Here is a 23,589-nt window from a genome sequence, read left to right on the forward strand (position 1 = left end):
TATTCTACATTGTAGCCCTCTCACAATGAATGCTAACATCTCATTTGCCTTCCTAACTGCCAAGTGCACCTGCATGATAACCTTAACACTCTCATGAACTGGGACTCTGAAGTCCCTTTGTGCTTTCGATTTACAAAGCCTTTCTCCATTTAGAAAATAGTCTGCCATCTCTATTCTTCCTATCAAAATGCATAACCCCTCATTTTCTCTCATTGTATTCCATATGTCATTTCTGTGTCCACTCTCCTAGCCTTTCAAGTCCTTCTGCAACTTTCCACCTCCTCAAAACTAACTGCCCATTCATCTACCTTTATGTCATCTGCAAACTGAATAGCACTGCCCTTAATTACTTTGTTGTCCTGAATAGTTGTGGTCCCAAAACTGATCCTTGCCGATCTCCACTAGTCACCAGCTGCCATCTTGAAAAAAGACCTCTTTATCCCCCACTCTCTGCCTTCTATCAGTCAGCAAACCCTCTATCCGTGGCAGTACCTTGCCCCTAACACCATGGCCTCTTATTGTATTGAGCAGTCTCCTGTACAGCACCTTATCACAGACCTTCTGGAAACCCAGGTAGGTCAAAACCACCGGCTGTCTTTTCTCTAACTTGCTCATTACTTCCGCATGTTCTCCCTTGACAAAGTCGTGCTGACTCAGACTTATTTTACCACACAGTTCCAAGTACTCTGCATTCTCATCCTTGACAATGGACCCTCAGATTTTACCGACAAGTACACTGACTTCATTTTTATTGATAGTTTGATTAACCTGAAAATGCGTGCTCAGTATCTTGTATTCCTGGAAAGGTTTTCTATACATTGTAAATGTCTCCTATTTCAGATTGTGGCATGGAAATTCACGTCAATTGGTGTGAGATTTCTGAATTGTGATGATTAGGAAATGTTTTAGTACACTAGTAGGTCTCCTGTTAATATTGCTCATGGTGAGGCAGAGGAAGCTGTCTCAAAATAATGCTGTTAGCCTTTTGTGGGAACTTGTTACAGGAAATAAAATAGAGGTGGAGTCTCCTTCCTGCTTTTGCATCCTCCTCCTACCTCCATTTATATAGAACAGTACAACACAGGAACAGGCCCTTCAGCTCACCATGTCTGTGAGCGAGTTTTGAGAAGATTTGTACCTCAAGTTGAGGTTCTGGATATAAGTTAGCACACTGAGCTGGAAAGTTTGTTTTAAGATGTTTCGTCACCGTACGAGGTAACATCATCAGTGAGCCTCCATGAAGACCTGGTGGTGTAACCCGCTTTCTATTTATATGTTTGGGTTTCCTTGGTTTGGTGATGTCATTTGCTGTAACATCTGGAGAAAAAGAACAGGAAATGACATTACCATAGGAAATGATGTCACCAGCCCTAGGAAACCACCAGTGCTTCTTTCAGAGGCTCACTGAAGATGTTATCTAGTATGGTAACGAAACGTCTGAAAACGAACCTCCCAGTTCAGCGAGCAAACCTATATCCACCACCATGTCTGTGTCGACCATGATACCATTTAAAACTAATCCCATCTTCTTGCACATGATCCCTATTACTCTATCCCCTGTTTGTTCATGTGTCTGTTTCAATGTCTCTTAAATGTTGCTATTATATTTCCCACACTTCCTACAATTATTCTTCAATTCAAAAGCTTATATTTTTGCTGGATATACGGTACAATCGTTATTAACTAAAAGAAGGTATTAGGAGGCAGGATTTACAATGTGAGTCACACACTCAAATATTGATTAAGTTCCCTTTTCACAGCAGATGCAGTTTGACATTTTCCCGATAGATGAATGTGAAGGGTTAGTGTTTAACTTTGGGTATCAGTGTATCAGTCACCATCTTTATCTGCTGCAGGTTTCAGCTATGCCTCAGAGCTCTGGCAGCCACAGCCATACTCCAGCTGTACACAGTGGGCACCATCACACTGCATCAGTTCAGCCTCACGGTCAGCAGGTGGTACCCCAGAGCCATGCCCATCCTCCAGGAGCACCAGCCACTCCGGTCCAAGGTCAGCAGCAGTTCCAGAGGCTAAAGGTGAGTTCTCCTTATCATAACAGGTGTAGTATTTTTAAAAATAATATAATTTCAGAGTTTAAGGTAGATTTATCTTAAAAATTTATACTTGAAATCAGGCAAACAAACTGTTCTCCTGTAATTTGCATCTGGAGATGCATCCCATAAAAATAAGCAAACTTAATTGCATTCATCTGTCATGTGGAGTTTCTTTCAGTGAAGAGAGTCATTTGTGTCAGCCTGTCACAGGCTAATAGGGTAAAGACACATTAATGAGTTTTTAATGCAATTCAAAAGGATTGTTAACATTAAAAATTGGAAATTTATTCTGCCTTCACAAAAAGTCTTGAATACCAATATTGTTAATGCATGTGAGAAGGACATAACAACATGTCTTTGATATAATGAGTTAATTGTTAGAAAACAAATATTTCACATCATCACTTCACGAATGAAGGAAGAAGTTAGGAGTTTTTTTAAATGAAGATAATTGACACTTGGAATCAGACACTAAGTATTAGTATTTCAAAAAGTCGTGTAAAATATTTGAAATGGAGGTTCCCTCAGAGAGTGGGAAAATGGGCTGAATGGCCTTTGTTTCTGCCATTAGATTCTGTCAAAGAATTCAGGTGATGATTTGAACCATACGAATGAAGAGAAAAAATTTGCTAACATTATATGAAATTCTAACTTTGTGATAATATATTGATGGAGTTTATAGGTGCTGATTAATTCTGTTTTTGTTCTACTCTAAGTTACTATCATGATGGCTAATTACTTTTGAACTCGTAACTTGTAGAACTGTTGGCTTTTGTATCATTGCATGCTGTAATGTTCTTTTAAATGTAATACTGATATTGTTATATTTACAATATTGCATCCTCAATATAATATCCTGCATTATTCTGGGACTTGTTACATTAATTGGTCCTAGAATTTATGGCTATGCCCATGGTATGTCAACCTTATATTGTACCAGGACTTGTCATTCTCTGCGTTTATATGATGAAATTACTGTTTTTTTGTTAAGGTTGATGTAAGCAATTTAAAAGGAAGTAACTGGGGGAACTCATCTTATTTTTCTGATACTTGCTTTTGTGTGAGGATTACTTGTGTGGAATTTGTTCCGGTGTGTGTAATTTGCAGAATCTGCTTATTTTTGAGTTTATTGCTCGTGCTGTTTTTGTAGATTTTAAATTGGCACAGAATCTCCATCAATTTTGTTTGTGCTTTATCAGTTTGATTTTAGCCTACATTATACAAGGGTTTCGCCTTGCAAAGTGATTCATTTATTATAAAGTAACGGGGTGATCTAAGAATTGAGGTTTTCTTTAACCTCTTGCTTTTTTTCTTTTATCTCTTTTACACTTTCTTCTTTCACCCATTGTTCTTTGTTTCACACCCTCCGTAACACACTTCACATTCCCCATCAAGTTTAATTAGAGGAATGTGGGAGCAGTATGAAACCATTATCTGGTAAAGCAGACCTATTAGAAAGTGATCCTATGAAAATGTAATCAGACATTGCATGATGAGATATCTGTTGCACTCCACCATCATTACAACATAATCCGTTGTAGCACAATCTGTCATGTATTCTGACTCCCCAGCATCTGTCCACTATCTACAAGACACAAATCAGGAAGTATGATGCGATACTCCTCAATTACCTGGATGGATGTATCTTCAACAACACTCAAGGAGCTTGACACTATCCAGGACAAGGCAACCTGCTTGATTGGTACTACATCCACAAGTATTCCCTCCACCACAAACATTCCATAACAGCACTATGTACCATTTACAAGAGGCACTGCAGAAATTAACCAAGGATCCTTAGACAGTACCTTTCAAACCCACAGCCACTTCAATCTGGAAGGATAAGGGCAGCAAATATGTGGGAAGACCATCTCCTGCAAGTTCCCCTCCAAGCCACTCACTATTCTGACTTGGAAATATATCACCATTCCTTCACTGTCGCTTTCCACCTGAACAGCATTGTGGGTCTTTCTATAGAACATGAACTGCAGCAGTTCAAGAAGACAACTCACCACCACCTCTTCAAGAGCAACTAGGGATGGGCTGTAAATGCTGGCCAGCCAACGATGCAGGTGCCCCATGAGAGAGAGGGCAAAAACCCACTTATAGTAACGAGTGCCAATACCAGTATTTGTTTCTGAGTCTCCAGTATACCTTTCTGATGTTGTGTAGCATTTGTGGTGCAGAAATAGCATTTTAAAATTCATTCTTGAGTTGTGAGCAGTGCTGGCTGGGCCATCATTTACAACGCATTCCTAGTTCCCCTGAGGGTTGGTGTGAGCTACATTCTTGAATTTTTCGTGAGCATTTATTGCCCACCCTTAGTTCCCCTTAAGTTGATGGTGAGCTGTTTTCTTAAACTGCACTTGTTGTAGATAAACCCACAATGCCATCAGGGGGAGAGTTCCAGTACAATGCTTTAAGATTTAATCTTTTATTGATAGTTGAAATGTTGCTTAATGCCACACTGGTATTGCTATTCCTGATCACATTGTATAATAGTGTTGTGCAATGTTAGAACAGCTGTTGTATCACTTGCCATGTGATGGTGTTATTCTGCCATAGTGTGCTGCCCAAAAGTTTGAGTGTCATTGCTAATATAGAGTATACATTTGACATTAAAAACAATGCAGCATACTGTATTTCTTTCAATGCCCTGGATGGTAATTAGTAATTCTGGTTCTAATTCGACAGTTTGAGTGGTACTTTAATGAGGCAAGGCAAGGAGGTGACCTTCCATGAATTACCACATTTGGCATTGGGATTGAGCCCGTATTGTTGGTGCCATGTTGCATCACACTATACCCATCTTGCCAACTGAGCTAACTGACTCCATTCAGCCTTGCCCTGTATGAATGTTCACTTTTCATTATGATTTTGAATACATTGCTCTCCAAGGGTAATATCGCCAATCACCCGTTCACGCTTCTGTTTTAAATTATTGTCCAAAAAAAATGATTATGTATGTAGTATCATCAAACTGTGACTCCATTTGCTTTCTCTTTTGGCAGGTCGAAGATGCTTTGTCCTATCTTGACCAGGTGAAGTTACAGTTTGGAAACCAACCTCAGGTTTACAATGACTTTCTCGACATTATGAAGGAATTCAAGTCTCAGAGGTATGTGCGTGAAGATTCCTTTTCCTTGCTTGTTTCAGATTGATGAGTGTGTAATCTGAACATTTGCTTTTGAGAAGAATTCTGACCACTATGTTCGATGAATGCAAGAATCCTATAGAGGTGTTACAGCACAGAGGAGACATTCAACCTGCTGAATCTATGCTTGCAATCTTTAGAGCAATCTATGCTTGTAACTTTACAGTTTTATTTCCCTTAACTGTTTTAACAATAATTGATTGATTGTTTCACCACTCCCACAGATAGCAGGTTTGATACACCCTTCAGTTCAAGAAGCGTTTATGCTGCAATGAATTCTATAAAGGCATGAACCAGGGCAAATGCACTTGGTAGGGTGTTCTCTTTTTCTGAGATTAAATATGAAGCTGGAATAAAAGCAGGGCTTCTTCCACTTGGGGAGGGTTGGATTGTCCTCAGCAATAATATTCTTTCAGCTCAAAACATAAGGAGACACACAGGTAATTTTTTTTAAACTTTGGGGCAGACATTCTGAAGCCTGCCATGATCTTCCAGACTCAAACATATGGCCGCCATTTTTAAAAGGTTTCAGCAGTTCAAGAAGCATATCATGAACATTTCAGAGCAATTTAGGATTTGTAGTGCAAGTTGGTCCAGCCAGCATGAACAAATTTTTAAAAACGAAGAAAGTCAATAGATGTGTTAAATTCATATTTGACTGAACAAATTAAACTTTTCTGAAGAATTACCAGAGAAGATTTATGTCAAAAATGCAGTTAATGTTATCTATATGGATTTTAAGAAAGCATTTAACAATATTTCAAAAGCCAATAGGCTATACAAGTTGAACTGAAAGGATCATAATAACTTTGAAACATGCATTGTATTTCTCTCTCAATAGACATTGCCAGATCTGCTGAATTTCTCTAGCACTGCTTACATCTGCCTTGCCTGATATTTATCATTTTTAAAATCCATGCTAATACTGACTCTCCAATTCTATGAGTCTTAATTTTGTTAACTTGTATAGCCTGTTGGCTTTTGAAACATTGTCAAATGTTTTTTAAAATCCATATGAACAACTTTCACTGCATTCTTGATATAAACTGCATTCTGGTAATTCTTCAGAAAAGTTCAATTTTTTCAGTCAAATATGACTTTAACACAACTGTGTTGACTTTTTGTTTTTTTAAATTTGTTCATGCATGCTGCTGGCTGGACCAACTTGCACTGCAAATCCTAAATTGCCCTGAGAAGTTCATGATATGCTACCTTCTTGAACTGCTGAAACCTTTAAAAAATGGCGGCCATATGGTTGAGTCTGGAAGATTGTGGCAGGCTTCAGAATTTCTGCCCCATTTTTTTGTTTTAAAACTTACCTGTGTGTCTCCTTATGTTTTGAGCTGAAAAGAATATTATTGCTGAGGACAATCCAACTCTCCCCAAATGGAACAATCCTGTTTTTATTCCAGCTTCATATTTAGATAAAGAGAAAATCCTACCAAGTGTATTTGCCCTGGTTCATGCCTTTATAAAATTCACTGCAGCATACACCCTTAATCTCTTATCATACTCTCGACCTGCCACCTGCCTTTTTGTAAGGACTGTGTGTGGGGTGGGGTGGGGGTGTATGTGACTGCAGGGTTGGCCTTTGCCACTGATGGGAGTCCTCCATGGGCCACCGAATTCCAGATCAGGAATGTGTCACCCCAGCATGTCTATCCTGCCTTATCCTGAATTCTATCGGCTCAACAATATGGTAATAAAGTGAAGGAAACTTTAAGTTAGCGATAACTTAAGTAAATGAAAAACTTAATTGAACTGAAGAAAAAAAAATGAACACCTAATAAATCAAAAATATGTACCAACTAATTTAACTTTCAAATTCAGTTAATTTTGTTATATAAACATTCTTGGAGTCTACAAGATCAGGAACGGAGGACTAATTGAATAACCCTTTCAAAGGGCTGGTACTTGCATTATTCTTTCTGTACTGTAATATTTGTAAGTTCTAACCACCACAGCCAATTTTGTACAGAGAAAAGTCCAGCAACTAGAGCTGTGAATGCAACTGTGTAAAGTTCGTAGGAATGATGACCACCTTATTAACGAGCAACATTAGTGGAAATATTTCAGGCTTAATGAAGACGTGCAGATAATAAATGCAATGGATTGATTAGATAAGTTGAAGCGGATGAATTCCTCAGGGTTTTGAATTTTAATCCTCTCCTTTTAAAATGTTGCAGCATTGATACCCCTGGAGTGATCAGCCGAGTTTCCCAACTCTTCAAAGGGCATCCTGACCTCATCATGGGCTTCAACACCTTCCTTCCTCCAGGCTACAAAATTGAGGTGCAGACAAATGACTTAGTGAATGTGACGACACCAGGGCAAGTCCATCAAATCACACCCCAGCATGCTGCCCAGCCGCAGCCCCAGCAACAACATCAGCAGCAACCCCAGCAACATGCTGCCCCTGCTCCAGCACAGCCAGCACCACAACCACCACCTGCCAAAATTCCAAAGGTGAGCATACGTAAATTGACATGACAAATTTCCTAACATTCTGAGAATTGTGTAATCTGAGTCACTTTTAACTGCTGTTAGGTTTTCAACTCTTTTTTTCAACTGGCAGGATCAGAGGTTTCATCGTCCCATTATCTTTTGTGTAAACCTGCGTATACTAAATCACTGTGCCATCTCTCTGTATCACTCCAAACTTACTTTTTGAATTTTCTTCCCCAGTTGCTATTCTTTACCTTCATGGATCATCCTTTGAATTGGGAGTAGCATCTTCACTTTGATGCTAGCATTGGTTTTGGAGAGTTGAATAGAGGTGCCTCAAGCTAAGATGCCCTCTGTCACTCTGTGAAGTGGCTAGGCTGAACGTGGAGATGTTACCACCAGTAGGAGACATCAGAGTGAAGAGACAACTCTTTAGAACTGAGATGAGTTAGAATTCCTTCAGCCTGAGGATGGTGCATCTATGGAACTCTTTGCCACAGAGGACTGTGGAGGCCAAGACATTGAGTATACTTAAGACAGAGATGGATAGGTTCTTGATTAGTTCTTGAATGTGTGGAAATGGCCAAGTGAACAGGTGGCAAACTCATATGCATGAGTATTCCAGCAGCATATAAACTGAGGCAGGATGAATTTAGGCAAAGTTATGGAGTTGGAAATAAATATTGCTTATGATGGCATAGATATGTGTTCTGAAACTCATCTAATCTTTGACACAAGGTGTGGAAGCTCAGCCTTGAGCTCCTGGGCTTCTTGTGAACGCCTGTCCAAGAACAGAGAACCACCACTTGATTAACACATTTCAACAGCACTGTTTTTATTCAAGACTGTCAGTATACGAATATACAAACAAGGCTTGGGAGAAAAGCCACCTTAGACCACGTCGGGTACTAAAGAGTGGATTCTCTCACTCTCGATAGGGAAAGTTGTTACATTTATACATAACTTCTCACACAATACAGAGTCCCGTGTCATTAGGCTATCGAAAAGTATATTAATCAAAGTATACTTAATTGTAAGCTTACACATCAAAAAATGCTCTAAATCTCACACACAGACACCAGCAGCCATCTGGTTAAGGTATTAACACTATCTTTAAAGTCAGACATTAGCCCCCATTATTCTTCTCCTGCTCTTCAAGGTAACAGTCAAATCTCAGAGATGCTCTTAAATGTAAACATTCAACCCTCATTACTGTGTTACAGCTAGACCGTGAGGCACCAGTGCTCCTCTGATGGCTGCCCTTTGACCTGGTGCTATGTACTATTTCATTCTCGGATCTGTGGGATCGGACATGTTTATCCAGCTTGTGCAGGGACCCTTACAAGTTGCTGTGTTAGCAATTTGTTTCGCTCGGCATGCCGGGCAATACAGCCAATGTGCTTCAGCCATTTTAGTTAACATTCTAAGCTTCATTTTCTATATGGTCACTATATCTATTTCCAACTTATCAAAGGGATGTAAACGATTTAGTTTAATCGCAGACAGTTGCCAGGGCAGAATATAGAGCAGATATGAAGGAAGCAGAATTTGGAACAGGAATTGAAAACAATACTATCGGCCTTCTCAATATTTAAGTTGGGTGTGCAACTCTAAAATATATTTGTAAGTAGTAAACTTTTGTTTGGAACTCACTTTGCAAACTATTGTTTGCTAGGAATAATGGCCATTATTTAGTAGCCTCTTGTTAAATTGTGACTTAAATATTGTTCACCATTCTAATTGGATTTATTGATGTTAGCTTTCATTTCAACAATGTTTATGGAACTCTTTCCAAGAGGGGAACTCCAGCCTGCAAAGTGTATGTATTTTTTTTGTTACTAGTAATGGAACGTAGTATTTGGCAAATGTTCTGAGTGATAGTGATAGGAATCTTCTTATGCGCAAGGTACCTTGTTTGCCAGCTGGATTTGAATTTTCTCTGACAATCTCTCACCAATTTTGAGACCAGATCAAAAACAGGATTAAGAATTTTCAAATGTGGCTACAAGCATTCAAAACATTGGAAAAAGACCTGGCATAAAATGTTTGCCAGCCAACATTTAAGTAAAACTGCTTTAAGCAAAAAAGAACATGTACATTCTAATGGAATATCAACGTTACTGAGGAAACCAGCTGTCAAGAAAAATACAAGTTACGTCTTCGATATCATACTCAGCCAGAGCAATGGTGTGGGAACAGCTATTGACAGCTCCTCCCATGTCTGACAGAGTGAGGCAGATTTGGCACTGAATGTTTGATGAGCTTTGGGTTCCCCATTCCTGAATACTCTCATATTTGCTAGTGGCAAATACTTATAACTTTTGAATGATAATTCATCAGTTTTAAATAAAAGTCCATTGCAGCATAAAGTGTGTCCAATTATCTCATCAAAATGACATTTAACGTGTAACAATTTCTTAGAATCATAATTGCATTTCAATAAGTTGGAATCCATAAACTCCCAGGAAAAACAGTCAAGTGATATTGCTAACCTAACCCCCCACCCCCAAAAAAAACTGTTTGTGGGCATGATTTAATTGACTACTTTTTCAGAGTTGTTTTGGGGAATTTTTTGGAAAATGGAGCAGAATTCACTATACAGTTTACTTTTCTTTGGTTGTAGCCACTACAGTCACAGACTCATACCCCAACCAGCCAGCCAAATGCATCACTGGCTCCATATGCCTCCCCTCGGTCACCCCCAGTGCAACCCCACACGCCAGTCACCAGTGCTCATGCTGCTACACCGCCCATGCAGAACAACCAGCCTGTGGAGTTCAACCATGCCATTAATTATGTCAACAAGATCAAAAATCGTTTCCAGGGACAGCCTGATATCTACAAGGCCTTTCTGGAGATCCTGCACACCTACCAGGTAAGGAAATGCACCGCATTTCATATTTCTCCCCTGACTGTCACACTAAGAGCAGTGGAAAATGTTTTAGCATATCTTGTTATCAACCTTAGAAGTTATCAGTCAAGCAATTCTTTTGCTTTCTATCTATGTTTGCCACTTCTTCCTTTTCAATTGTGTTGGTATGATTAGCTGAATCCTTGTCTTGTGTGGCTTTCATGTTCTGCAGAGAGTAAGGGCAAGAAACAAGAGTACTTAGTTTTTTGTGTGTCACCGTATGACTGGGTGAGAATAGGTGTCTTTGGAGTGTGTGTTTGTGTGTGTGTGTGAGAGAGAGAGAGAGAGACTATGCTTCATATAAGATGCTCTGAAGTTTTCCTTCTGTTACAGAAGGAACAGCGGAATGCAAAGGAGGCTGGTGGGAACTACACACCAGCACTGACGGAGCAGGAGGTATATGCTCAGGTAGCAAGACTCTTTAAAAACCAAGAAGACCTCCTTTCAGAATTTGGACAGTTCCTGCCTGATGCCAATAGCTCTGTTGTAAGTATTATGTATTAATGAATTTTTGGGAAATACTGATATCCCTGGAATGGACACTCTCTGCTCGCATTCTGCTGCTTTTCTTTTTTCATCTAAATTTGAAACGAGTGTCCAGAAATTCAAAATTACAGACTGTTATATTTCTTTACCAATATTTTCAAAATCATTGATAATTGGAGCTGGGAATGTTAATAGAAGTTAAGTTATGATTACGTCTTTTGGGAAGGAAAGAGGCAGCTTAAGCCATGGAACACTTAATAGAAATAATTTGTGATGCCTTGGAAGAAATCTAGATCATACTCAGTAAAAGAGTCATCTATAATTATAATTTATTTTAGCTTTTGATACGAATGCCTCTTTCCCCACCTAGGCTTAGTCCACTCTAGTGAGGTGTAGCTTCCGGAATGCCAATTCTTGTATTGAATTTCTGTATAAATTAATGGCAACTTCTGGCTGCTTTTTCCAGATAGGACAATCTTTTCCTCTTTTGGCTTCTCCTAGGACATGGTCTGCATGATGCTGCTACATGCTGCAAAGTAGCACATGTTACTGTTTTCTCAGTGTAGTAATCTAGATAAGCATGCATCCAAACTCTTCAATTGTTTTAACTTGTCTGAATTATAACACTTAACCTCAGAACTGAACTGATTGAAAAGGTGTTTTCTGCACTGTAGTTGCTGAGCAAGACAACAGCAGAGAAGGCTGATTCTGTTAGGAATGATCATGGTGGCACAGTGAAGAAGCCTCAAATGAACAATAACAAGCAAAGAAGCAATCAGAATGGTTGTCAGATCCGTCGTCACTCAGGCACAGGAACCACACCACCCGTCAAAGTAAGTACAGAATAACTATTATGTGACTAAACAAGAGTTTGAACTGATAAGGTAGTTCTGTTAGAAATTTGTTTGCTACTGTATACATAACATCACATTCTAATGCAAAGATTGTAAATGTCCAGGTACAACAACATGCATTTACATAGTGCTTTTAAAGGTTTCGAACATGTTGCTGGATTTCACAAAGACATGATTGCAAGAATATTGGTCCAAAGTTTTTGATGTAGAGAAAAATTTGCTGCTGTAACAATGAGTTTCTCTGGAAAGCATCTGCATGATTTCTGAAGAGAATAGCATGCATTGTTTGGTAAACATGCTTTTGATATCTTATAGTAGACTGATACTGTGCAGTTTAGTAACACTTCTGTAGTCTTGCTCATGATAAATCCATCGATTAGCTTATTGAATTATTAAACTATGCATCATGTATATTATTCTACTACAAAAGTGTTTTAATATTTGTCCTTTTAAAGGAAGCATATCTGAGACTTTTGCAAGATGTTTAGATGTGTACCGAGAGGTCCTGGGCCACACACAAACCTGCATGTCCTTGATAATTTGCTTTGCTCAAGCGGCTGGCAATAATAGATTTTGCTGTTTTAATTTAGGAACTATCCATTAATGAGGATGTAGCACTATGAGCATTCTTTTCCAAACTGCAGAAACTGGAAGCCCAGGAAATACCATAGGGCAAGTAGATAAGTAAGAAACTAAAATCCGAATAGAACTGATTGACGTAGGTTTTGTGTCTGAATTAGCAGATTTATCCAGAGGGAAGTGATTTAGGCTCAAAATTGGATTGTTATATATTAATGTGTCCTTTAAAATTAAATGTTAATGGCAGTTGATAAGAGAAGTTTGTAGGTTGGCAAATGTTTGTAAATTTTTGGAGCCAGGTTAGAAGACATAAAATGAACATCATTAATTTGTGTGTCAGATTTATTTATGACAAATTTGGTTTATTTTGTGGATACACGTGACTATACAATTAAGATGCCCTTTTGAAATTCCTTGATTTGTTGCTTTCCCTGATGTAAAGAAGCTCTGGTTTTAAGTGTCATACTTGTATTGTAAGCTGCTGCAAAAGCACTTTAAATTGATATCTTTCAAGTGGTCATGTTGGAAAAGCAGCAAAATTTATTAGTTGTACATATGAGATGAAAGCAGCTAATATTATTTGAGAACTTGATAGAAGGGCAAATAAAATATGGACTGGTAACCACAGTTCCACTTGGCAGGCTCCTGATCTTCGGTTATCTGCTTATCGACAGGCTGCCTCATTGTTATCAGAGACTGAAGATGAAGAACTATAGTAATGTGATCATGACGTTGCTAAATCTTCGACAAGTTTAGCTCAGTTGGCTAAATGGCTGGTTTGATGCCAACAGCATGGGTTCATTTCCTGCATCAGTTCAGGTCCCCATGAACCTCGCTCGTTTCCTGAGGTGTGGTGATCCTCAGGTTAAATCATCACCAGTTGTCTTTCCCGAATGAGAAAGCAGACCTATGGTCCAGTAGAATTATGGTAACCTGACGAGAATATTTATTTTGAACTGATGTAATATGCTGAACATGCTCTGCTCTTCACTCTACAATTGTTCAGAAAGGTCATCTAAAATAAACGTAAGCCATTGGTGACCACAAGATTTTTCTTTTTATTTGTAGAAGAAACCAAAAATGTTGGCATTGAAAGACCAGTCCTTGGCTGAAGTCAGTAAGCATGGAGCTGGAACAGAAACTTTGTTCTTTGATAAGGTAAGTGAGATTGATTCCAAATCGGTGCACTGAAAGACTTTAATAATAACCTCTTTTTCAAAAAAAATTTTCTTTATAGTCAGTGGATATGATACCATTGCTTTTATGTTTCTGGACTAATAATCTAGAGGATGGCTCAAATCTCTGTTACAACACAAATTGTTCAAATCTCTGGTGTATTAAATCATAACTGCATTCTCTGAATATGCTTATTATGCACAGACTGTTTGATTCTGGACAACACTTGAAGGAAACTGCCCCTGAATAGAGTCAGATAGTATTTTTAAAAGTACCCTTGGTTTCCTTCTAATCCCCAAAAAACAGATTTGCTGTTTCTCCTACTTATAGAGTCAGAGTTTTCAGCATGGACCCACTTGTCTATGCCAACCAGATATCCTAAACTGATCTAGTTCTATTTGCCAGCATTTGGCCCATCTCCCTCTAAACCCTTCCTATTTATATATCCATCCAGATACCATTTAAATGTTATCATTATAAGCCCCTTCATCTCTTCCTCTGACAGCTTGTTCCATACGCACACTACCCTCTGTGAAAAAAGTTGCCCTTTATGTTTCTTTTAAATCTTTTCCCTCTCACCTTAAAGCTATGCATCTAGTTTTGGACTCCCCTACTTTGGGAAAAAGACCTTGGCTATTTGCTCTATCCATGCCCCTCATGATTTTATATGCCACAACAAGATCACCCCTCAGCCTCCAACACTCCAGGGAAAATAGCCTCACCCTATTCAGCCTCTCCCTATTCTTCAAACCCTCCAAATCTGGCAGCATCCTTGTAAATCTTTTCAAGTTTCACAGTGTCTTACCTATAGGAATGAAAACCAGAATTGTTAAGGAGTGATCAAAATCAAAAAGCTGGAAATACTCAGCAGGTTAGGCAGCATCTGGAAGAAAAGATGCAGAATTAATGGGCAGAATCTTGTTGAGATATCAGAGATCTTGTCTGCTGTTTGGTGAACTGGTGAGAGAACCACCGTACCTCTTTTCAGGATAGCTTGCTAAATCACAAGCCAGTCAGGCAATGGTAAGGCCACTGGTGGGCCTTCCTTGGTATCAAGACTGAGAGTGTGGAAGTTACTCCCACTGAGAGCTGCTAGCCAATCTGCTGCTAGAAGGACATACAACAGAGTCTCGGCATTGGAGAGTGATCTCAGAGGTGACAGCTGGTTGATAAGGTGGATGCCGTGCTAAATTGCCTGTAGTATCCATGAATGTGCAGGCTAGATGGATTAGCCATGGGAAATGCAGGGTAGAAAAGTGGGTTTGGGTGGGATGTTCTTTAGAGGATCGGTGTGGACCCGATGGGCTCAATGGCCTGCTTCCATACACAGAATTGTACAACACAGAAACAGGACCTTCAGCCCACACTGTACGGATTCTATATATGGTCTTGGATGTTGTGACTTTACTTGGCAACAGGCCAATCTGCAGCTGAGTTAATCCCAGCCACTGAAGAGAAGAAGCCCTTCAGTGATTCTTAACTGACCACTTCAGAGCCTAATTGTTTGGCAGGAGATTTTGAGTCTTCTCACACAGACCCGAATTGTAATTAAAATTTAATGAAGGCAGAAAATTGTCAGGATTCAGATATAATATCCCACTTAATCACATATCTTTATTATCTCCAAATTTGCCATCTGGGAGACCTGAAGATTCAGGTTGATCACTTTTCACTAGCATAAAAAAAAGTTTGAGATATTACAGGCTTTTCAGAGGAAGTTCACTTGGTTAATCCTAGAGTTGAGAGGTTTGTCATATGAAGAGAGATTGAACAGTTTAGGACTGTATTCCTTTGAATTTAGAAGAATGAGAGATCAAATTGAGGTATTCAAAGATGATAAAAGGTATGGATCAAATAGACGTGGAGTGAATGCTTTCTCTTTTGGGGAATTCTATGATGAGAGGTCGTAGTCTTAGGATAAGAGGTAGCAAATTTAAAACAGTTGAGGAGAAACTACATCTCCCAAAAGAGTTTTGAATCTGTGGAGTTTGCTATCCCAAAGTGCTGTTGATGTTGCAACAGTGATTAAATTTAAGGAGGAGTTGGTAATGTGTAGGGTGTAGGGAGAAGGCAGGAAAATGGGATAAGGAGAATATCCATCATGATTGAATGGTGAAGTAGACTCAGTGGGCTGAATGGCCTATTCTGCTCCTATAGCTTATGAGCTTTCAGCAAGTACAGACCAAGAATCAGGGAGGAGCAAGGAACAGAAGTGATGTCTAAGATTGAATGGAAAGCAGAAGACTGAGATGATAGAAAAAAAGAGTTGATGATTGCAAGATAAAAGAAGTGGTCGAATGATGAGTGAAGGAACAAGCCATTGACACTTGGAGTTCTTCTGGATCTATGGCAGAAACATGCCTCATGCCTGGGCGACAGTGATGATGATCTGAAATTGTGGACTGTTGTGGCACAGTGTTAGTGTCCCTGACCTTAAACCAGGAGGCCTGTGTTCAGGTCCCATCTGTTTTTCAAGGTGTATTATGCACCTTTGAACAAGTTGATTAGAATATATGTATGATCTGAAATTACTGGCCTTGATACAAAGGAGAAATACTCTGGATACTGGAAATCTGAAATAAAAACAGTATGATCCAGAAACACCCAGCAGGTCAGGCATTATTTGTGGAAAGATGAACACAGTAAATGTTTCTCTTTAGTGACCTGTGACGCTCCTTTCTCTCTATTGCTGAATTTGACTTTGGGCACGTTACAATCGTCTAGACTCAATCAAAAGGTGAAGTGCTGTTTCTCAAACAGTGTTGAGCTTTATTAGAATATGTAGGAGGTTGGAGTGGGAGTGACCCAGAAAATTAAATTAGCAAGCAATTGGAAACTCATGTAAAGACTGTAAAGACTGGATACATTCCCATGACAGAGGTACATTGGTTTGTGCAGGTCTGAGTTACCTTCAGGGACTCATGATGTGTTTAACACTGATTCTGCAACAAGCAATCAGAATGGTGCTGATCCTCATACAAATTAATAAAAGTCATATCAGTGACCTGACTGCCGGATAAATCCAGCTCAGAATTTAATTTCTAAACTAAAATGTTTCCTTTTGAAAAGAACATTTGTGTTTGGTGAAGTTGCAGATACAAATGCTGACTTTTCCACCCTTGTGTAATTACGATTCCTGTATTAGTTATGTAGCAAAACATACCTTGACCTAATCGTCATGATAATACTTCCAGAATGGACACTGGCTGCCCACAGACACACAGTGTAGGTAGAGACAGACAGTGCTTTTCTCTCTGTGGGAGTCAACTAGTGGCATCTGCTGTTTGATTCCACACATTGCAATGAAATGTTATGGTTGGCCCAGCATCAATTTCAGACTCATTACTGGGACTGATCAAGTTATTCTAAGTTTTTAAAGGGTTGATTTAACGACTGAGATACAATCAATTTTGTATGCATGTGCATGTTTGACACAAAGGAGATGCTGTGGAAAAGAGAAAAAAAGCAGTTGTGTGATACTTTTCATGTCCCTTGGACATTTCAAAGCACTTTTCAGGAAGTATTCAGTTGGCTGGAGAGTAATTATTTTTGTAATGCAGTAAACTGCCACAGTTAATTTGTGCTCAATAAATTCCCACAAACAGCAATGTGATAGTGACCAGAACATTCTTTTTAGGCATATTGATTAAGAGATAAATATTAGCTTGTTCACCAAGGACAAATGTCCAATTCCTCTTTGAAAATCTAACTGAGTTTTTTACATTTGTCTGAACGTAATGCATGGTCCTCAGTCTAATGTCTCATCCAAATGATGGCATGTCTGACTGTGCAGCACACCCTTAACACTGCATTGGAGTGAGATATTTGATTTTTATGTTCAAGTTTACAGTAAGAATGCTGCTGTCAGAGCCACTTCTGACATTGGGTAGAAATGCATATAAAAAAAGAGTTAGAGTACTTGAGATTTATTTTGGAGCTTTTTTGATTGCTCCACAATTTTATTTGGAAAATGAAGAGATGTAAAATTTATGAAACATACTTTTTCAATATTTCATAACAGATCAAGTCACTTCAAGCACTTTGGAGTTTACAAGAATGTTGTTGGACTTGCATTAATTGGATCAGTATTATATAAAGTTCCCAACAATCTTGATCGATGGGCTGAATTGGATATAAATGTGTACAAAGTGAGGTCTGCAGATGCTGGAGATCAGAGCTGAAAATGTGTTGCTGGTTAAAGCACAGCAGTTTATTATAAATGTGTACACACAAGCACCCCCCCTTCCAAAAAAAACTATTTAGTATGAAGGAAAGAAAAACATAATTAAATATTCTTTATTATCTGGTTTTAGGTCCGAAAAGCTTTGCGGAGTGCGGAAGCTTATGAGAACTTCCTACGCTGTCTTGTCATTTTTAACCAGGAGGTCATCTCTCGCGCAGAGCTGGTCCAGCTTGTATTTCCTTTCTTGGGGTAAGCAGTGACTGAAAAAGAGTTCAGTATTCTGGTTAGGCAATTAAAACCTTGGAAACCTCAATAGCCCTCAATAATGTATTACAGCTCCTTTATTGTGTGTTTTGTGATTCAGTATATTTTCCTGATTCACAGATTCCATGTTGACAAATTCCAGGCAATAATGATGTGTAATACCGGAAGCTGGAGGGTTAGAAGCTAAATAGGAAAATCAGCATTGGGTTATAAAGCAAGTAAACACTTGTCATTTTCAAAAACTGAACAGCCATCAAAATTTGCACCAAGTTTGTTAGTGTTTTGAGAAGTTTTTCTTTGTTTGGTGACTTGCTGCCAAAAAAGTTATATAAGAGCTTCTTTTGGTGGCGCAGCCTGATTTGCACATTGCTATTATCTTTTACTTTAATGGTCTGAGGAACAAACTTGAAGTAAGAGGACTGGCAAACCCTTTCAAGAGGCTAGTGAGGAATTGCTGTTTGGAATTACTAGGTTAATGTACTGGCAAAATTTTAAGAAATATTAATCCTGTCTTAACTCATCAGATTGTACATCATTATCCACAAATATTTACACAGTTTCAAATTGGGCATTTCTGATCAGACACACTGAGCTTGCCAGTAGCTTCCATAATGTTGTGCAAGTCGAATTCTAAACGTTGTAGCTTTTTAAAATTGCTTATTGTCAGTTAGAGTAACCAAGCTGATTTGGTTGTAGTCAGAGTAAAAATTACTTGTTCCAGCTCAGAAGTAATGTAATTTCATTAGTGCATTTTCACAGGGAAAAAGAAGTCTGCAAAACTAAATTTCAACCACCTGTTCTTGTGTTTTTTGGCTTCAATTAACAAGCACCAGCATTTGGGGTAGGCCCTCTTTAATTTACTGCTGGCCTGCAGGCTGTTTAATTTGGACAAGCCATAATTTCCCTTGCCTGCTTCTATGATGTTTTCATCAATGAATGGCTACTGTGTCAGTCCATTAAAAGTAACAGTTCATTTTTTAAAGAAGGGCAATATATTCAGACATGGCTTAACAGATTAATTTAGACGTTTGAAAACAAAAGAAAATAGTCAAATCTACAGAGTAATTGTATCTAAATATTATTGTTGATTTACCTGCAGCCTTAGATTATGCAGTCTATATTGTGAAACTTGTAAGAGTTTAGTCAAACTTGTAAATGGGCCAGACAGAACTAGTAGAGGTATATTTTAGCACGTTTTAAAACCTGTGCAATTCTGATCAGTGTAACTGGGGAGATGGGTTTGAGCTGGAGAACCTCCATTTGTGTCTACATCCCTACTACTGAGGAATAAGGGAAAAGTTAAAGGGCAAGTCATTCTGTTGACTAAATTGGGAAGCTGACTATTAAGCTAGAAGAAAGACAGATTGAATTTACTACTTGTATTCTCTGTTTTCTTGCAGAAAGTTTCCTGAACTCTTTGTCTGGTTTAAGAATTTCTTGGGCTATAAAGAATCCTCCCATATTGAGGCATTTCCTAAAGAGAGAGCTACGGAGGGCATTGCAATGGAAATTGATTATGCATCTTGTAAACGACTTGGTTCAAGTTATCGAGCATTGCCCAAAAGTTTCCAGCAGCCCAAGTGCACAGGTAGAACTCCCCTTTGTAAAGAGGTAAGGATGTCTGTTTGAAATTATTCCATTGAATGTTAAATTCTGACGTGACTGAATGTGTCTTCCACTGTCCTAGATAGGCAAATTGGAGTCTTAACTTTGAGGCTGATGCTGTCTGGAGCAGTTGGATTGGAGGCTGGGTCATTTTCAGTTTAAGAATTGGTAGAGTGAAGTATTACTTCGATTCCAGATAACTTTATTGCCCTGACGTTTCCCACTGCAGCATACTAGATGGTAAATTATTGTACATGTCTAGTCACTGACCACAAAAGGAAATAATATTATGTTGAAAGGTTACCATTTCTTTCTCCATGCAATTTGTAAAATAATAATTTTAACTCAAAAAAAAAAGTGAGAGATGGAAGCTCATGATTCAGCCCTGTTTTATCAGTTATAAATTTCACAGTTTAGATTGGGCAAAGATGCTGCTAAGTTTATATGTGGACATTGTTGAATCATTAAGTCTTTATGGATAATTTTGCTTTCTTAACTCTTTGTTGCCTTGTAATTATTGCTGGTACTTTCACTGCAGGTTCTTAATGATACATGGGTATCCTTCCCCTCCTGGTCTGAAGATTCTACCTTTGTCAGCTCAAAGAAAACACAGTATGAAGAGCACATTTACAGGTGTGAAGATGAGAGGTTTGAGGTAAGCAAACTTTTTTTTGTTCAAGAAAAGTACTTTTCATAAAAATTTGTAAAACTGTATTCCGCTATACAAATTGGACGTGACCAAAAGTGCTCACCTCTGAATCTGCACATTTTCATGTTGAAACAAATATCTCAAGATCTGACTGGTAAGCAACTGCTGTAAAACTTTACAGGTTTTAAGCTTTATGGACTGGTCCCATTTTCATTCTAGATTGAGGCTTTGGCAAGCAAAATAACATCTGAGGTAGCAGCAGAAAACTGAATAAAATCTGAGAAATGTTGCAGATGTGCTGTCACTTGTTAACTAAAAATCGGTGTCCTGACTTGCCTCTTGGTCAATTAACTTCTTATGCTTTCAACTTTGATGATCACCATCCACTTTTCTTTGTCATAAACTGACCAGTCCTTTTAAAGACTAGTAACATTTCTGTGTCAATACACCAGTTTCTGTTTATACAGTTAGAATAAAATAGCAGACGTATGGCTGAAAGTCACTCACTTGCCTGAGTTCAGGAGGACATGCTGGACTTAATTTACCATTTAAAATTGGAGGATTTGGTTAAGAGCATAAGAAACGGGACCGTGTTTCCAAAGGACCAGGCCTTCAAGGTCCCTCAAGCCTATTCTGATATTCATTTACATCATGGCTAATCTTTGACATTAATGCCTCTTTGCTGCTTAAAAATCTCACAACACTAGGTTATAGTCCAACAGGTTTAATTGGAAGCACGCTAGCTTTCGGAGCAACGCTCCGAAAGCTAGTGTGCTTCCAATTAAACCTGTTGGACTATAACCTGGTGTTGTGTGACTTTTAACTTTGTACATCCCAGTCCAACACCGGCATCTCCAAATCATCTTTCCTGCTTGATAGCTTTATTCCTCATTTGCCTTAGAGTCCAAAACTTTATTGATGTCAGCTGTGAAAATACTCAACATTTATTGACTGAGCATCCATAAGCCTGAAAGTTAGAGAATTCTGAAAATGCACAACCTATTGAGCAAAGAATTTTCTCCTCATGCCTATCTTAAATCATGAGCAACTTAGTTCTAGATTCTCCAGCCAGGGCAAACAAACTGAGTAACCGCCCTCTCAGAATCATATATTTTTCACAGTTAACATTCTTCTAAATTCCAGGACGGGTGAAATCTACTCAACTAGGGTAGGGGTAATGGTATTAATTTTTTTGTTTGGGAGAGTGGGGTACACTTGGGGCATGGTCTTAAAATTAGAGCTCAGCCATTTAGATGTGAAAACCAGTAGTTATCTTCACACAGAAGGGTTTGGATGGTTGTGCAAATTGTGCTATTTCTGCGATTCAGAGATTGTTGATGGGTAAGGACAATACCAAATTTGGAGCCAAGGTGGCTAAATGGAGCTAAATTGAAAAACGAGGAGAACTTAATAGGAGCAGGAGTAGGCCATTTGGGTCAGTAAGGTCATGACTGATCTGATTGTGGCCTTAACTCTGTCTGCTTGCCTTCCCCTAACTTGTCTCTCATATCTTCTTTAACTTAACTCCTTTTGCCTTAAACCTACATCCCCTAATTTCAACCCTGGTAGAAAGACTCTGACTATCCATTTTATCCACACCCCTCATAATTTTGTAAACTTCTGTTCAGTTGCACCCTCATCCTTCGATGTTCAAATGAAAACAAACCCAGCTTGTCCAATATCTGTGCATAGCTAATAACCTCAAAACATGGGCAAACTCCAAAGCTTCCACATCCTTCTGATATTGTGGCAACCAGAATTTTACACACTATTCCAAATAAGGTCTCACTGTAGTTTTATACAGGTGCAACATGGCTTGCCAATTTTTATACTCTTGATCGATGAAGGCAAGCATGCCATATGCTTTTGTGACTCCCTTATTACTTGTGGTGCCACTTTCAGGAAACTGTGGACTTAAATGCCCAGCTCCCTCTGTATGTTGAGGCTGCTAAAGGTTCTGTCATTTACGGTATTCTTTCCTCCTACATTAGATCTTCCAAAATGCATCACCTCGCATTTGTCCAGATTAAACTTTATCTGCAGTTTCTCCATTCAAAGTCCCCAGCCTATCTATATCCTGTTTGTATCCCCTGGCAATCTTGCTCACTATCTGCACCTCTCCCAACTTTTGTTTTGTCTACAAACTTACTAATCAGACCACCTACATTCTCCTCCAGATCATTCATATATATATTCATCACTGGTCACAGATATCCAGTCAGAAAAGCACCCTTTCATCGCTACTCTGTTTTCTATGACTCCGCCAATACCGTATCTATCTTACCAGCCTATCGTGGATCCCATGTGACTTCATTTTTTGTATCAACCTGCCATGAGGGACCTTGTCAAAGGCCTTGCTAAAGTCCAGATACACAACCTTCACCACCCTCCCTTATCAATCATTTTTGTTACTTCCTGAAAAAAAATTGTTAAGTTTGAGAGGCAGCTTATATCCACTGATTCCTGGAGAAGAGAATTCCAAAATCAAATGACCATCTATGCCAAATGAGAGATGATATTTTTGTAAATGATGTCCCCTATGTGCATCCTTCCGATAATGAGGTGACCAAAACCAAACACAAAATTCCAAGTGTGGCCTAACCAGAATTCTATAGAGCTGCAACATAACCTCGCACCTCTTAGACTCTGTCCTCCTGCTGCTGAAAGCCAACGCCCCATACGCCTTCTTGACAACCCTATCAAGTTGGGAAGCGACTTTGAGAGATCTATGGACATGGACCCCAAGATCCCTCTTTCTCCACACTGCAGAGAATCCCACCTTTTACCCTGTATTCTGCGTTCAAATTTGACCTTCCAAAGTGAATCACTTCACATTTTTCCATGTTGAACTCCATCTGCCATGTATCAGCCTAGTCCTGCGTCCTGTCAATGTCCCATTGCAACCTATAACAGCGCTTCACACTCTCTACCACTCCATCAACCCTCGTGTCATTGGCACACTTACTAACCCACCCTTCCCCTTCCTCATCCGAATCATTTATAAAAATCACAAAGAGCAGAGGTCCTAGAACCAATCCCTGCTGAACACCACTGGTCACAAAGCTCCAGGTTGAATACTTTCCATCTACCGCCACCCTTTGTCTTCTATGGGCCAGCCAATTCTGTATCCAGACAGTCAGATTTCCCTGTATCCCATGCCTCCTTACTTTCTGAATGAGCCTACCATGGGAACCTTCTCAAACGCCTTGCTAAAATCTATGTACACCAC

At 39.0% G+C, this 23,589-nt stretch overlaps 1 protein-coding gene across 3 annotated transcripts in view; it reads left to right on the top strand.

Annotated features, from left to right (window-relative positions):
* Positions 1-23,589, top strand: part of sin3aa (SIN3 transcription regulator family member Aa) — a 136,859-nt gene that overhangs the window by 57,445 nt on the left and 55,825 nt on the right. For all 3 annotated transcript variants that reach the window (XM_060853567.1, XM_060853566.1, XM_060853568.1), the window contains 10 exons: positions 1,857-2,036; positions 5,066-5,172; positions 7,395-7,674; positions 10,277-10,528; positions 10,898-11,050; positions 11,725-11,883; positions 13,552-13,641; positions 17,973-18,091; positions 19,507-19,717; positions 20,250-20,366. In XM_060853567.1, the coding sequence (XP_060709550.1) occupies positions 1,857-2,036; positions 5,066-5,172; positions 7,395-7,674; positions 10,277-10,528; positions 10,898-11,050; positions 11,725-11,883; positions 13,552-13,641; positions 17,973-18,091; positions 19,507-19,717; positions 20,250-20,366 (1,668 nt within the window). The remainder of the gene's footprint in view (positions 1-1,856; positions 2,037-5,065; positions 5,173-7,394; positions 7,675-10,276; positions 10,529-10,897; positions 11,051-11,724; positions 11,884-13,551; positions 13,642-17,972; positions 18,092-19,506; positions 19,718-20,249; positions 20,367-23,589) is intronic.

This window comes from Hemiscyllium ocellatum, chromosome 42 (genome assembly GCF_020745735.1).
Source record: "Hemiscyllium ocellatum isolate sHemOce1 chromosome 42, sHemOce1.pat.X.cur, whole genome shotgun sequence".
In the NCBI taxonomy this organism is placed as follows: domain Eukaryota; kingdom Metazoa; phylum Chordata; class Chondrichthyes; order Orectolobiformes; family Hemiscylliidae; genus Hemiscyllium; species Hemiscyllium ocellatum.